At 33.3% G+C, this 16,712-nt stretch overlaps 1 protein-coding gene across 6 annotated transcripts in view; it reads left to right on the top strand.

The window, feature by feature from the left end:
* Window positions 1–16,712, top strand: part of LOC143051309 (peregrin-like) — a 31,540-nt gene that overhangs the window by 2,797 nt on the left and 12,031 nt on the right. For all 6 annotated transcript variants that reach the window (XM_076224268.1, XM_076224263.1, XM_076224256.1 and 3 more), the window contains exons 2-10: window positions 103–788; window positions 3,908–4,761; window positions 5,362–5,515; window positions 9,146–9,277; window positions 13,053–13,181; window positions 13,928–14,116; window positions 14,424–14,544; window positions 15,091–15,189; window positions 16,402–16,515. In XM_076224268.1, the coding sequence (XP_076080383.1) occupies window positions 132–788; window positions 3,908–4,761; window positions 5,362–5,515; window positions 9,146–9,277; window positions 13,053–13,181; window positions 13,928–14,116; window positions 14,424–14,544; window positions 15,091–15,189; window positions 16,402–16,515 (2,449 nt within the window). In that variant the 5' untranslated portion in view covers window positions 103–131. The remainder of the gene's footprint in view (window positions 1–102; window positions 789–3,907; window positions 4,762–5,361; window positions 5,516–9,145; window positions 9,278–13,052; window positions 13,182–13,927; window positions 14,117–14,423; window positions 14,545–15,090; window positions 15,190–16,401; window positions 16,516–16,712) is intronic.

Below are 16,712 nucleotides of genomic sequence, written 5' to 3'. Positions count from 1 at the left end.
ATCTGACAATCTCTGAAATAACTGTAATCTAGTAATTGGCATGCATAGCTTCTGAAGATTTTCATTAATACCATACATAATTGTGTATTTTCTTTATTTTAGACTTGAAATGGTGTAGGAATTTCATCAGAATGGTGTATGATTTTGATGTCAGAGATTTTTGTCAAAACTTGAAAGCCACTAAACCACCTTATGAATGTCCGGTTAAAGACTGTGGTAAAGTGTATAAAAGTTATTGTGGTATTCAGTTTCATCTTTATAATTATGATCATGATAACCCAGAGAATAACAGTCCTACTCCAACTGGTAAAAAACCTGGTAAGAAGAAGGGAAGATGGGGCCATCACAGATCAATGCGTAGATCTCCCACTCCACCAGAATTTGTTAAACCAGCTCCAAGACTGGAGACTCTAACCTATGCTGAAGCACAAAGACTGGTGGAAATTGATGTTGATGGTAGGATTCATAGGATAAATATATATGAACCTTTGGAAATTATATCTCAAGATCAGATCGATAATCAGAGTAATAAAGAAAAGGAAGAGAAAGCAGAGAAAGTCCCCAAAGTAACTAAGCAGCATACAGATAAGAACAAAACTAAAAACAAAGAAACACCAGCACCTGCTGATAGAAACAATGACGGTAAATTACCAGAGGCACAGTTTAAGATTGTAGACAATTATATCAAGCCAACTAATCCTAAACCAAGGCCAAACTCATATTATCGTTATATTGAAAAATCTACAGATGAGTTGGATGATGAAGTGGAGTATGATATGGATGAAGAGGTGAGTAAACTTTCTAGACAAGAAAATTAATTATCATTGGTTATTAACAATTTATAAGAGATATTCAGGGCTCACACTACTTCAGAATTATAGGGAGAAGTGACTTCTCTTTTTGAAACTGATAGGGAGAAGTGGTGAGATTTGAAAGAGAAGTGCTCATTCGCGCGGGTGCGCTACAATGTTTGGATTTTACAATAGTATAAAGGGCCATATGTAAATAATGTTCTTTTTATGTTGTTCAATTCATATGAGTAAAAAATTACAATTAAAGTAACATTTGAAATTAAAAGTTGTTTAAGTTTTACTAAGGTTCTTGTGAGAAACTACCAACTAAATATCTAGCACTAAAAAAAAAAAATTATTTTAAAAAATGTAAAGAAATTATATCAATTACAATTTAATTAAAAATTATCTTGTGTATGAAATTCAGTGTTTCTCATAAAAAAAATATAAAAGTTATTAAGCTGGGCCATAATATATTGATGTTAGTATAATAGTCTCAGAGTTAAGCAACTTTAATCAATAGTTTGAAACATTCATAAAAAATATAGGGAATTATATACACCAATCAAGTAGATGTAACCAAAAGTCTCTTAATGCGTGTGGGATGCGTAATTTTTCCCTTTGGGATCAACATTATTCTGTCAGCTTTTCCATCCGTGCGTCCGTAGTAATTATTGTAAAAGTACGGATTTCGGTCAAAGCTGGTCCGGTTCAGATCCGTAGTTTAGAAATCGGTCAATGGCGGACGAATGCAAGAAAATTTACAAAAATAAACGATGTTTGACAAGTTATTTGGAGAGGAACATGACGGTTTTAATGCAATAAATGGATTAAACGTTTACAGGAGGCAACTTTTATCACGTTTAAATGAAGTAACAAACTTATTTTGCCGCCGAAATTTAGGTTGATGTACGTTTTCGAGTAACAAGCACCGATCAGCACCGGAACTTGCAAAAATGCACAAAGTGATAAAAAGTTGTATTTTTATCAAATAACCTGATACACACTGCGAAGACAATGCCTCAACCTCTTTTCTAAAGATAATGAATAGTTTATGTCTGAATTTCTTTAATTATCAGTAAGAAATTGATGTTTCATCAACTTCACTGAACTTGGTAAAAATTGAAAATGTCCGATGACGGAAGCGACTGAAAGCGACTTTCGTCAGGAACAGGGCGACTTGTTTTCGCTTTTGGGGGTCGGGGAAAGCGAAGTGACGGTCGGGAGGGCGACTTCTTCGCCCAAGTCGCCTGGTAGCGTGAGCCCTGATATTGCAGTAAGTACAAAGATGTACATATGATTTTGATGAAATAGTATCTTAGAATAAAGAATTATCATGTTTGCATCTATATCTGCTATCTACATGTATATTTATCATCTTTCTCTAATTTGTACCTACAATGTATAATTGTCTACCTTATATTTTACTTTTACTCAGGTTCTACAAAAGAAGGTGTGGTATGATTGCCAATAAAGAGACCAAATGTCACAGAAATTAACATATGTCACAGTACAGCCTTCAACAATGAGCAAAACCCATACCACATAGTCAGCTTTAAAAGGCCCCAAAATGTAAAACAATTCAAACAAATGGCCTAATTTATGTCAAAATAATGAAAGTAAACAAATATGTAACATAGCAACAAACAACAACCACTGAATTACAGGCTCCTGAGTCCTGAACTATATACACTACATATATGCAGTTTGAGCTTATGTAAATGTAACGATGTACATATGTAGCTTTATCTTGCTCAATATTAGCTCAATCAAGCTACAAAACAGTGTTCTCCCCAGGCCGTTTTAGCGCCGCGGTTTTCAGCGCTATTTCAATTTCCCGCTGTCCTATTGCACTTACTGCAGCGCTATCCCACTCAACCGCATCGCTATATTTTTTTTCGCATTTTTTCAAATTTCCCGCTTATTTTACTCTTCGGATCACGTGGTTGACTGGTTCACGATTTTTGAATGAATTATTTCCGTTGTATTAAGGTAACTCCGCGGGACCAGTCTAATAAAAATGGCGTCTTTGAAAGATCAAAATAAACAAAGATTTCGACATTGACATCTATTTTTCAATTAAAAGAATATATAGAGGCATATATGAATGAAATGAGATGAAATGAATTGACCGCATTTCCTGATGACACTCACAAACTTGTTTTACCAACTTTGAACAAACGATGATTTTAAAAACGATCAAACACAGGGGTTTGTTACAAATTATTTGCCGGGTTTACATCCATACGAACCCCGAAAATGAGCAAGTCTTTGAAGTATTAATTATCACCTATTCAAACTTATAATTGTTTAGTCAGAAATTCTACCATTTGAAAACAATTGAGAGGATATGATTAGAAAAACAAACCCCAAGCTGATACGACTTGAGAAATTTCACTTTCTCGATGTTCAGCTTGGATGAGACCATTTAAATGTTATAAAACGTTATGGTAGAAAAATGAGAAATCTTTATGCTAAAAAATGTCAATTCCTGTCAAACGTCGTAAGGTAAACTGTACACTGCTACAGTGGGTTACAAAACCAAACAGAAGCTGACAATGACTTTATTGTTGGTCCTACATGTTCTGCAACATTACCTGTTAGTGCTAAGAAATCTTCATATAGGTAGTCTGGTGTAGACCCATCATGGAAAAAGACTTCTCCTTCAGTTTTATACACTGATAGTATGGGGATTTAATATATGAATTTACAATGGAGGAAAAAAGACTCTTCTTCTATATCATGTGTATCCAGACAAGAACATTAACAAACAAAGCTTAAAGGGTACATTGTAACTATCATGAGCATGATGAGGACATCATTACAAGAGAAAACATCAATAGCATAATATAATAAAAACACATCAAATCAATTACAAACAAAACGTGCGCCGCAATAAAGTTACTAAGAATTGTCGAAAATTACGTGCTTACCACAGCGCTATCCAAAAATCCTGGGGAGAACACTGCAAAATGTATTCAAAAATTGTCAATTTGTCACTTACATGTAGTTATCAAGTTATATTAGCCCATTCATTCATTCAACCCATGTAAATTTTATTGAAAAATTGCTGTAAAGTAAACATCAATGCTTAGGATATTTTTTATTTTTTTCAGGATCATGCATGGTTGGAACTGTTGAACAAAAAGAGAGAAACAGATGGACTTACTGTGGTAAATCAAGCAGATTTTGAACTTTTAATGGACAGATTTGAAAAAGAAGCATTTTTCCAAAGTCAGTCCTCCGGAAAGGATATTGGTCCTCCTATTGATGAAGATGCAGTTTGTAGTATTTGTATGGATGGTGAATGTCAAAATAGTAATGTGATTTTATTTTGTGACATGTGTAACTTGGCTGTGCACCAGGAATGTTATGGTGTTCCATACATTCCTGAAGGACAATGGTTGTGTAGGCGGTGTCTTCAGTCTCCTTCTCGAGCAGTTGATTGTTGTCTATGTCCAAATAAGGGTGGTGCTTTCAAACAAACTGATGATGGAAAATGGGCTCATGTGGTATGCGCATTATGGATACCTGAAGTAGGGTTTGCAAACACAGTATTTTTAGAGCCCATAGATAGTATGGAGAGAATTCCTCCTGCACGATGGAGGTTATCATGTTATATTTGTAAACAGAGAGGGACAGGGGCATGCATTCAGTGCCACAAAACAAACTGTTATACTGCATTTCATGTGACTTGTGCTCAGCAGGCAGGCCTTTATATGAAAATAGAACCTGTAAAAGAGCCTAGTGGTTTAACTGTGACTGTTCGTAAAACAGCCTATTGTGATGTTCATGCACCAGCTGACTCAGACTGTACACCTATGTTAAATGATAGTACTACATCAGAGGAGGAAAAATCAGCAGATGCTAAAGAAAAATCTCGATTAAAAATGAGAAAAGCAAGAAAAATCCTAGCTGAGAAAAGAAATGCAATGCCAGTTGTTTCTATTCCAATAATTCCACAGCTCAGGTATGGTTGCATTAAATCTTTATTTAAATGACATCATTTAATGTTGTGCATGCTCACTGCTAAAAAATGTCGGATCAAAATCAAGTCTGTGTTTTAGAGTTTCCTGCCCAAACCTAATTCTTCTCGGACCCTAACTCTGTGAGAACTGTTATTCCTATCATCAAGATTTAACGGAAAATCAGAATTTAAATGCCTTATTGCACAGTGTAATGATTTAAATCAAAGAAATTAAAGTTGTTGAACTTTAAACAAGAAACATTCTAGAAGCTTCATTTTTTGTGTACTGCAGATGATGTATTAGAAACCTACAACTGTACCAAGCCTAAAGTTTCAGTCTGAAATGCTTATATATGAACATATAATTACAATAATGTTTTAAACTAAAGAGAACACAGAAGAAAATACAACAGCAGAAAAGATCAGTCACAAACTGAAGTTGTCCTTTGTATTTGTTTTTGTATATAACAATGTCGTTTTTTGGTAAAAGTTTTTAACTTGTACACATGTTTACAAAATGATTTAGTTTTTAAACCGTTTAATTATGAACTGATATTTGATCATTTCACAGCATACACATGTAAATTGTCTTTTTGATTTCAGACTAACAAATATAGGTAACATGCTTAACTTGCCAAAGAAGCAACCATTCATAACAAGATTGTTAAGTTATTGGACATTAAAAAGACAGTCTCGGAATGGTGTCCCACTACTCAGAAGATTACAATCCAATCACATGACCAGGAACAAAGAGCAGGTAACAAAAAGTTTATTGTTTTTGTTATTTTTTTTTAATCATGAAAGAATAAAAAAGATATGTATAATATTCCTCAAATCTTACAGTTGAAAGAATTTGTCTTCATGGGATGTTGCATATAATCAGGGCTTTCAATAGAAGGCGGTAGGCGGCGATTTTCGTCGTCTACTTGAAGGAAATCCGCCGCCTACTTTGCTCAAAATTGTAAAATTAAAAAATCAATAAAAATGACTGAAGGGGAAATTTACGCTGTTGACACAACCAGGGGATTTCCGATAAAGTGTGGTTGATATTTATAACCTCTACGTGAAGTGACCCGAGTAGTCACGAACGCCTAGGCTGGGATCGCTATCAACAAGGAGAGTAAGGCGCAAACTACTGAAAGTAGAAACCAGCAGAAGGCACCCGAACACCGTCTGTAAACAGACTCCTGATTGGTCGATTTACAACCGGTTTTCTTAAACGACCTACGATTGGTGTAATTAATAGGCGTGTACGAAAATAAGTAAACGAAACCAAAGTGACATCAGTCAATGGATTAGAAAAATACAAAAACAAGGTGCTTTATAAATATTGAATGGAAATACAACTTATTCAAAGGAGAACACTATATATTTTCACAATGTTAAAATAAAATAAAAAACAAACAAACGCCAATATAAGCCACTGACCCACGTGTTCGCAAGGACACCGATCCCACATTTGTTTTAGATTCAAATCCTATTACATAGAGTGAACTACATGAACATGTTCCTTTATAACTATGTTGGCTTTGTATTAAAAATTAAATAAATTGGTGTCGCAATCTTCTTTTCTTTGTATCTGTAAAGCATCACTGTCAAATTTGGGCCCACTTTAGGGTCTTCTGACTTCAATGCACAATGCAACGATGTACCCACACTCAATGCCCATGTCAAGGATCATATAATTTATTATCCTGTTAAGGATTTGTCTGCCTCTGTTGTATCTACTGAACTGAATGTTAATGTCCCATTCAATTTATATTCTATTTTCCCTGAACTCATAGAATTTTAATCTAATGACTATTTTTTCAATTATTATTCAAAGAGCACAATAATCACAAAATTATTAAGGCATGTTGTAAGGGGCAAATAATAATATTTTTTTTTTAAATAAAATTTTAAAATGTTTTTTTTCAGAAAATCAATATTTTTAGAGGGGTGTGAATCATCAGACGGGTCAGTAAGCGAACAGCAAACACATGTATTTGTAACTAAGGCCAGCCTCCTGATAGTATTAATTCATAAAGCGCATTGAATAATTTCCTATATTATAAAAAGGGATTTTCATAGTGCTATAATTGTACCAAAATATAGTGGTCCCCTCTTCTATTTCAGAACTTCTTGAGTTTAAGTATAATAAAATTTTATTAATGAATAAATATGATTGGATGTGGATCTTTCCCTATATTATCACCATGTCATTGCTATTCTCAAACAACTTCAAATACAAGCTTTAAGTTGAAGTCTGGATCAAATGCAGCAGGGATCTCCATGGCCTGTTTAACGATGGAGCCCCGCCATCGTTCAAATGTCTTGCGCCATCGTCAAATGACTCGCGCCATCGTTAAATTGTCTTGCGCCATCGTTAAATTGTCTTCCGCCATCGTTCAAAACTTCATCGTTTTTTGTAGCCCGACGCCATTTTTTTATCAACTATAATCAAATGCATGTGATTGCATAACCCTTAGGCTTTTTATGTTATAATCCAATACAGTTCTAACGCCTGAGGGATATCCGGATTAAGATCGCTAATTGCTTGTACCTGAGCTTGTACAGGTAGATCAACAAACCAGACAGGAGAATACTATCTGAGGATACACGATCCATTGTCAAAGTAATCAACTAAGTTTCAGCAAATGATTATGATCATTTAGATTAAATAAATAAATTAATAAATTAATCCAGTTACAAAGAAAACAGTTTAACAAGTCGAACACGTGCTTTATTTTGACTTACGCAATCAGCATCCCCCTTTTTTAAGAAGTACAAAATAAGACGCAAAACAGTAAATATTATTACATCGCAAATAACTCGAGTACTGCTGTAACGATAATTTAGAATTACTTTAACAGTTTAAAAGTAAAAACTTAGATATTTCCTGTAAAGAAATATCGTATCTAAATTCCGAATTCATTTCGTATATTACAATCAAATTGATACATCCGCGTTTCCGGTTTCTATTCAGACTCGAAAGATGCATGTTGCACAGCATCAATTTTTCCAGATAAAGTCATTAAAAACCTTTTCATTTGTCAACGTTTGCTTTACAAATCTCTTTAACCTTTTACATAACCCGTACGAATTGTTTTGTTGTTGCTGCAAATCAGCCATACCGGTAATGGGCTCTGAATTTGAGTGTCCACGAAAAATAAGCTCCACATCAGATGATTTTTAACCCCCATAACAATTACCAAAAATAAAAGAAATCTGCTTGGGGACCTTCATGACAGCTTTTGGTCATTCTCGACTAAGGGGGGACCATGAAGACTTGGCATTTGAATGGTTAAAAACGGCAATAAATGAAAATATTGATACTTCTAATTCTATAATGAAAATTCAAATAAATATAATTTAAATAAGCAATGAATTAGCATGTTCACCATCTTTGTATGGAGGGATAAAATACTTCCGATCGCGCTACACTGTACAGCGTAGACAAGGTTTGTAATGGTGAAAGTTCCTCCATGGTTCAATTTTCATCCATGGAGATCCCTGTGCAGATATAAATGTAGTCAATATTTACAGAAAATCCAACCATGCTACAAATTTTAATCAAACATTTACATTATCTTCATTAAAAAAATGATGTTTTGAGAGGACTGAAACAGGGTCCAGGAGACTCCCAGAATGCAGGATTTTGCACCATTTTAAAAAAAAAACCCCAGGCCGTAGGTTCGACGAGCAAGCTTGTCGCCGCGGCCGGCTTCGCCGTCCGCATTGATGGGACTCCTATTTTTTGGTTTTATCCTTCTACTTCTAAACTTATTGAAAGCCCTGATATAATAATTATCATGATCATATTATATACTGTGGATTCACTTATTTTATGGATTGAAGGAAATTTGTTTTTTCATGGTTTAGCTGAAATCTTAAAGCAAGCATTTAAAATGGATTCACATATACCCTTTAAATCCATAAAAAATTTGTATCCAACGAATAATAATGAATGTAAAGGTCAAATGTACCTGTTCAAGATGTATCGATAACTATATTTGTAATTTGTCTATTTAAAAAGAGGTTTATTCTAGTGTTATTAAACACATTATGCATATTATCTGACCAACTACATTTCATAGGTACACTTCATCTTGTAAAAGTGAAGTTGTAATGCCAAACCATGTGACAATTTGGCAGTTTTATTCCTGCTCTATTGCTCCCTCCTGAAAACTTATATTTTTAAAATGAAGTGTTTAAAAATGAAATCATTGTAAATCTTAACCATGATGTTAGTTACATGTTAATATCTGCAGAATACACATAGTCACAGAAATTGTTAAGCAATTTATTCAGCGCCATTCTAAATAGATTACACCACCCCTTAAGCATGTTAAGACATTAGTTATTTGCTAGCAATCCACTTTATTAAAAATATTTATATATTTTTCAGACTAAAAATGATAAACAAAGTAATGCTTTGAAAGAACAACTGAAGTACTGGCAAAGGTTAAGACAGGACTTGGAGAAGGCTAGATTGTTAGTGGAGTTGATTAGAAAAAGAGAAAAACTTAAAAGAGAACAGGTGATTAGTCTTTTGAATATATGAATAAAGACACTAAATCTTTGTATTATGCCAGTAACTGTATTGATAAAAGTATGCTTATATATATATATATTAAGTGGTCTTCCAAATACTTTTCGATCCCTAACATCACTGAAGAGAAATTAATTGTCGAAATCTGGATATGGTGTAAAAAATTTAGCACCTCATGTTGTGGTTTACCATCTTTGCCGCTAGTTTATTGTTTTCTATTTGGTATTGAATTAATATAGAGATCCATTTTGTTACACCTTGTGATCAATTTGTTTGGCAATCGTCAATGGCAGTCGGCAGGGTTTAAGAACATTAGTTGTTCAACCTGTTAGTCAAATGCGTTTTGTTAAAATATATATTTTTTCACTCTTTTGGAAAATGTTGTTGGTGCTGTATTAAGACCCTTCTACAAAGAAATTTGTTATATGCACATGTAAAAAAAAAGTTGCAGTTTCTATCTAATGCAATCATAGGTTTGAACGTTGTTTTCAATTTAGACTTGTTTATACAGTGTTCTCCCCAGAAATTTTGGATAGCATCACATTTGGCGTAAAAAAATAAATTGTATTTTTTTTCAATGTAATTTATCGTGTCGTGGCAATGCTTTATTATACCCCACGCAACGGGTTGCGGAGGGTATAATGTTTTTGACCCGTCCGTCCGTCAGTCCGTCCGTCCGTCCGTCCGTCCGTCAGTCCGTCCGTCCGTCCGTCAGTCCGTCAGTCCTGTTTCTTGTCATCGCAACTCCTCTCAAACCACACAACAGAATTTCACGAAACCTTTTCAGATAATAAGGACATACTCTGTAGTTGTGCATATCGACGGGAAATTGCGATTCAATTTTTTTTTCTAGGAGTTACGCCCCTTTGAACTTATTTACTTTAATGTACTACTGCAACAGTTTGTCATCGCAACTCCTCTCAAACCACACAACAGAATTTCACGAAACCTTTTCAGATAATAAGGACATACTCTGTAGTTGTGCATATCGACGGGAAATTGCGATTCAATTTTTTTTCTAGGAGTTACGCCCCTTTGAACGTATTTACTTTAATGTACTACTGCAACAGTTTGTCATCGCAACTCCTCTCAAACCACACAACAGAATTTCACGAAACCTTTTCAGATAATAAGGACATACTCTGTAGTTGTGCATATCGACGGGAAATTGCGATTCAATTTTTTTTCTAGGAGTTACGCCCCTTTGAACTTATTTACTTTAATGTACTACTGCAACAGTTTGTCATCGCAACTCCTCTCAAACCACACAACAGAATTTCACGAAACCTTTTCAGATAATAAGGACATACTCTGTAGTTGTGCATATCGACGGGAAATTGCGATTCAATTTTTTTTCTAGGAGTTATGCCCCTTTGAACTTATTTACTTTAATGTACTACTGCAACAGTTTGTCATCGCAACTCCTCTCAAACCACACAACAGAATTTCACGAAACCTTTTCAGATAATAAGGACATACTCTGTAGTTGTGCATATCGATGGGAAATTGCGATTCAATTTTTTTTTCTAGGAGTTACGCCCCTTTGAACTTATTTACTTTAATGTACTACTGCAACAGTTTGTCATCGCAACTCCTCTCAAACCACACAACAGAATTTCATGAAACTTTGTAGATAATAAGGACATACTATGTAGATGTGCATATTGACAGAAAATTATGATTCAATTTTTTTTTCTTATACAATTTTTTTTTCTTACACTTATTTCATTTCTCCAATGACAATGTGGGGACGGTGGGGTATGTGAGCGCGCTCACTAAGGTTCTTTAATTTCTTTAATTGTTTATTACAAAATGTATTATAATGTTTGTATGCTATAGGTCCTTATTTGGTAAATAAAATGTTCTATTCCACCCTATTCTTTGTTTTTGTATTGTTGAATTCATAACTGAGAATACAATTAGACTATAACCATGATAACAGTATTTTCAGTTTATGTTTTCTATATTCATTTATAGTTCCAGAACTATTTTTTTCCTCTTAGTCTAAATAAGAATATATGTGTGGTTCCAGTTACCCTACCTATACCCAGCTAAATGAATGAATGGTTTATTATATTGCAACCTGTATAGATACAATTGCACTAAATATGTAGGAAAAAAAAACAGGTTCTTAATAAAAAATTTGAATAGAAAAAATTCTTTATCATGTCTTTGAAACATATTGGTTCATGGTCCCAGTTGTTATCTACAAGTAGACTGTTAATGCTTAGTTTTCACTTTATGTATCATTGTTTTCTGTCTACTTTGCCATTTGTGCATATGTAGTTATTATTGTAAAATGTGGATTTTTGTCAAATCTGGTCCGGTTCCGATCAGTAGTTTACACTAAAATATTAAATGGCCGCCGAAAGCAATGAAAAATACGAAAATAAACAATGTTTGACAAGAGATTGGGAATGAATATGGCGTTTTTAATGGATTAAATGGATGAAACATATACACAAGCCAATTTTGATCACTTGTTAAAGAAAGTACAAAACTTATTTAGCCCAAAATCAAAATTTTCACTCTCGATTTACAAAAAGTAATAGGAAGAGAAAGAAAGTAATACTAATATATTAAAAGTCGTAAAAAGATAAGACTCAACCTCATTTTAAAAGAGAAAAATTGTTTGTTTCTTTGAAATTTCATTTAGCAAACATATATTTCGATTTTTTTTTTATGATTTTCTGATTACGTTTTCTCCTTGTCGAAATTTGCCGATTGCAAACCACGTAGTATTAACCATGTCAAAGTGACAGCTTGGGGTATTCGTATCCAAACAGTTATCACCCAAAGGGCAATTAACACCTATTTAACCACTCTAAATTGCCTCTATTGTCCGACTTGAAGGGATTACAATTAAAAGTGATATATTTTTTTTTATGATCATAAGTGGTAATTAGATGAAAGTTCAAAATTTAGGAACGAGAAAAATAACATCCTGAAAATAATTATAGCGTCGCGGTAATTATTATAGCGTCACAGGAAGAAATATAGCGTCGCGTTACCGCGACGCTAAAACGGCCTGGGGAGAACACTGGTTTATATATATATATATTTCACTTATGAGTCTTGCCATTTGCTGTAATATTTTAGTATCTATAAAGTTTCAAAGTATGTGGAAAAAATAATTAAATTCTGGTCTCACATGGTCAAGGGGAGATAATTGTGGTCTCGCATGGTCAAGGGGAGATAATAAGATTAACATACTCAAATATTACAGCTAAAGGCAAGACTCATAAGTGCAAGTACTCTAAATAGATAGACAAGTATTTATATTAATGAAGCTTTTCACAGTGTAGAGCACTATGAAAGGATTCTAAAGATATTTTATAAGATGAGCAAAAAACATACATTTCAATCAGTTATTTAAACACAAAAAAATCAAACATTTCAAACAGTTATTAAAATACTTGTTCTGACAGAGAATTTTTATGGTTTATTATTCGTTTGTTAGAATTGTTTTGTTTTTTTTTGCTTAGTGGTAAGTGATAGAGTTCAGTTTAACAGTTAAAGAATTTGACTACTATATAATGCATTTAGTAAGTTACAAATGTTCTTGTTTTATGCATAGATTTGAGATTTTATGTCCCCACCGCAGTTGAAATGGCATTATGTGTTTTGATTTTTATCAAAGTATTCATTTTCATCTGTACTGGTTATTAAACTATATGATACACACTGTGAACAGTTTACCTAAAATTTCAAATTTCAATTTAGTATGCATTATAATTTATGAAATTATATTTTTTTAATTCAGCTTAAGGTTCAACAACAAGCAATGGAGATGCAGTTACAACCATTTGCTGTTCTCTTACGACATACTTTAGATCAGATCCAAGAAATTGATAATTCTGGTTTCTTCTCTGAACCTGTATCTTTAGACGAGGTAAGGACTTGGTAATACATGTACAATACTCAGAAATAATGTAAGAGATGAATGAAATCAGATGATCACATTGAAAATCATACAAATATAGACATCAATCAAGTTACTTTGAAAAATAAATTGTGCAATTAAGACTGGTTCTGACCAGACTGGATTGAATTTTGATTACCTGCTTGCTGATTGTTTTTCTTCCTCCAAATGTATTCTGAACATTTTATCCCATGGGGTTTTCATTAAAACATTTTGAGAAATGACTCTCAGTAATCCTAATGTCTTGAATTTTAAAAATTTAATCCTGAGTTGTTGAATTTAATCAAATGTGAATCTCTAACTGTTAAAAAAATATGTATATCTAGGAGCAAAATGTTAAAACAGTTTGAAAAGTAAAACATAATAATTCCACAGAAAAAGGTAGTTTAGATGTTAAGTCATATACAGTCAAATACAATCAACTGACAACAAAAATAACCAATGCATACCAATCAATACTGGAGTTGCAAATGTTAGCACTTTACAGCACCTATTTTGACACCAAATGCATTATTTAAAGATAAGTGATACGTTATTAATTACACAAAATGCTTAAGTCAATGACCTTAGTCTGTAACGTGATATAAATTAGAATAGGCTACTAGAAGACAACTTTGATAAAACTTGCTCTCATCTTTTACAAATTCATTTTGAACACTCTCTGAATTTAATTGGGGAAATAAATGACTATCTTTGAAATATTATCTATTTTACAGGTTCCAGATTATCTAAACTATATTGATAAACCTATGGATTTTACAACAATGAGAAAGAATATAGATGGCCACTCTTACAAGACCATGGATGAATTTGAGAAAGACTTTGAAACTATTATAAGGAATTGTTGCACCTATAATGCAAAAGACACAGTCTTTTATCGCTGTGCTGTTAAACTGAGAGATCAGGTAATACATTTTCGTCTAATGAGGTTTTTATTGCTCCCTATCACTTATATTAATGTGACATGAGAATCAACGCTTAATAAGAACAATTTAATAAAAAAAGAATTCTCTTATACTCATCATGCTCAGAAATAAACTATGTGTTCTTATAGGGAATACTCCATATGAGGTAAAGATGCTAGTAACATTTCATCTTTCATTTGAAGAAAACAAATTTAAAGCTAAGACCAAACAGAGAAAATGCCTTATGGTTTACAATATATTTCATTTCATAGAATCTTGATATTTTATCTTTTTCTTTTGATGATAGGGTGGAGCTGTGATCAGAGCAGCCAGGAGAATGGTAGAGAGAGTTGGTTATGATCCTGATACTGGCTTACATTTAGACAGGGAACCAGATCCTATTGGATCACCTGTTATTTTAGAAGACAGTAAGTAAAATTGAGAATGGAAATGGGGAATGCGTCAAAGAGACAACAACCCAACAAAAGAGCAGAAAACAGCTGAATGCCATCAATGGGTTACACAGTGAGAAAATTCCGCACACAGATTCTTGCTTCAGCTGGCCTGTAAACCAAAAACATATTTACAACATGCTTATTTTTAACCTAAGTTTTTATCATCATTTGAATATGTCATTTGTTCTCCTTTTACACATGTAGAATACACAGGGCTCCCTAAGTCTGCTGTCCTTGGCTGCTTAGTTATATTGTATTACAGTGGAAATTTGCATAAAAAGATTTATCTATGGACAGTGGAAGATAATAACCAAAAATCAGTTAAAACTTGATTTAACCAGTAGCATACTGAATATTATAATTAAAGTTTATATGAAGAGTTGCTAAGCAGTCATGTAATTGATATATTCACAGTTTATATTGAATAAACATCTGCTTGTACTCAATATTTGGATGGCAGAGTTCTTTGCTTGCATTTTTTGGAGTTGAATGACATTTTTATATATGTAATCTTTTTAGTTGATGATTTTTTGGATAAGAGGAAAGAAAACTTGCCATTAGAAGAACAACTAAGAATTCTGTTAGATAACATGGATGCTGCCAATAATAATAGAAAGGGTATGAAGTAGTTAAATTGCCTAAATGCAAACTTGTATCTTGGCAAACTTAGTTTCTTGATCTTCTCTTTCTCTTTTTAATTAGAAAAAGTCCTGTGGCAAATTATATTTGGTTTGTCTTAAATTGGACACAATTGATGACTTGTTTTGTCTTGTCTCAAGAAGTCCAAAAGGCAAAACTCAGGTTTAGTTCCTGCAGCAGGGTCAACCATTTTAAGTTTGTGATTAGCTCAGTTTACGGGGAACCACTAATGGTTATTCATTGATATTTTGTATGCAGTTGAAGTAGCATTGGTACATCTCATTTCCATGTAGATTATATGGTCTCTTTCCATTAGTTCCATGTTTCAATGACTTGAATTTTGCATAGTTTATATATTTGTGATAAGGTATGAACCACTTGTGATAAGTCAAAGGCATTGCATTTTAGTATGCTGTTGTATTTCATATCTTATTTTCATTAATATTATTATACCCCCGCTTAAAAAAAGGGGGGTATACTGTTTTACCTCTGTCTGTCCTTCCGTCAGTCCGTCAGTCAGTCCTTCTGTCCGTTCCATGAATATTTTTCGTCGCATTTTTCTCAGGAACTACAATACAAGGATTTCTAAAATTTGGTTTCAGGGTTTATCTAAGTCAGCTATACCGTGTGATGCGTTTTCAGATTGATCACTCGACAACTTCCTGTTTACCGAACACTTGTATGATTTTACACATGATAGCCAAGTTGAAAATTTTCGTCACATTTTTCTCAGGAACTACAATACAAGGATTTCTGAAATTTGGTTTCAGGATTTATATAAGTCAGCTATATCATGTGATGCGTTTTCAGATTCATCACTCGACAACTTCCTGTTTACCGAACACTTGCATATTTTTACACTATTAATATTATCCACTTGCGGCGGGGGTATCATCAGTGAGCAGTAGCTCGCAGTTTCCCTTGTTTAGCCCTGCAGTTTCAGTTTTGCATAGATTAAAGTATTGTCATTTGATTATCAACACTTGCATTTCACTTTCATAATTCACACAGAGTTTAGACGTATGTTTGATAAAAGTTTATATTTTAATGGTGATTATACACTAAAATTAATATACAGAAAGGTATTTAGAAGAGGGTTTCTGTTGTGCTTTCTTTGAAATTCAACAAGAAATGAATTTGATAGGTTACTCATGGGGTTGCTTTTAAACATTGTTTCTTTATTCTTTGTAGGTAAACAGACCAAACTGATCAAAAGAATCAAAAAGGAAATTCTGAGAGTTAGAAGAAAGCTAGCTTTACAGAAAGGACAGAAAACAAGTGATGCAGATGAAAGTGTTGACACAGGTTTATATTTTTTTAATTAATAATTAAGGACTTCTTTGGAACAATTGATAAAATTGTGTTGCATTAAAATATAATTGCAAAAAAAAACCTACAAAAAAATACAGTTACACAAAGAGACATGTTTTTTATAGCTAAATGGTTGGTTTTTATTACAAAACTTTTCGGGGTTTCTGCTGTCGGTTGCCATTTTTCCCAAT

Source organism: Mytilus galloprovincialis, chromosome 1 (assembly GCF_965363235.1).
Source record: "Mytilus galloprovincialis chromosome 1, xbMytGall1.hap1.1, whole genome shotgun sequence".
NCBI lineage: Eukaryota > Metazoa > Mollusca > Bivalvia > Mytilida > Mytilidae > Mytilus > Mytilus galloprovincialis.
The sequence above is the reverse complement of the archived record's forward strand: the minus strand, read 5'-3'. Positions and strand labels throughout refer to the sequence as shown.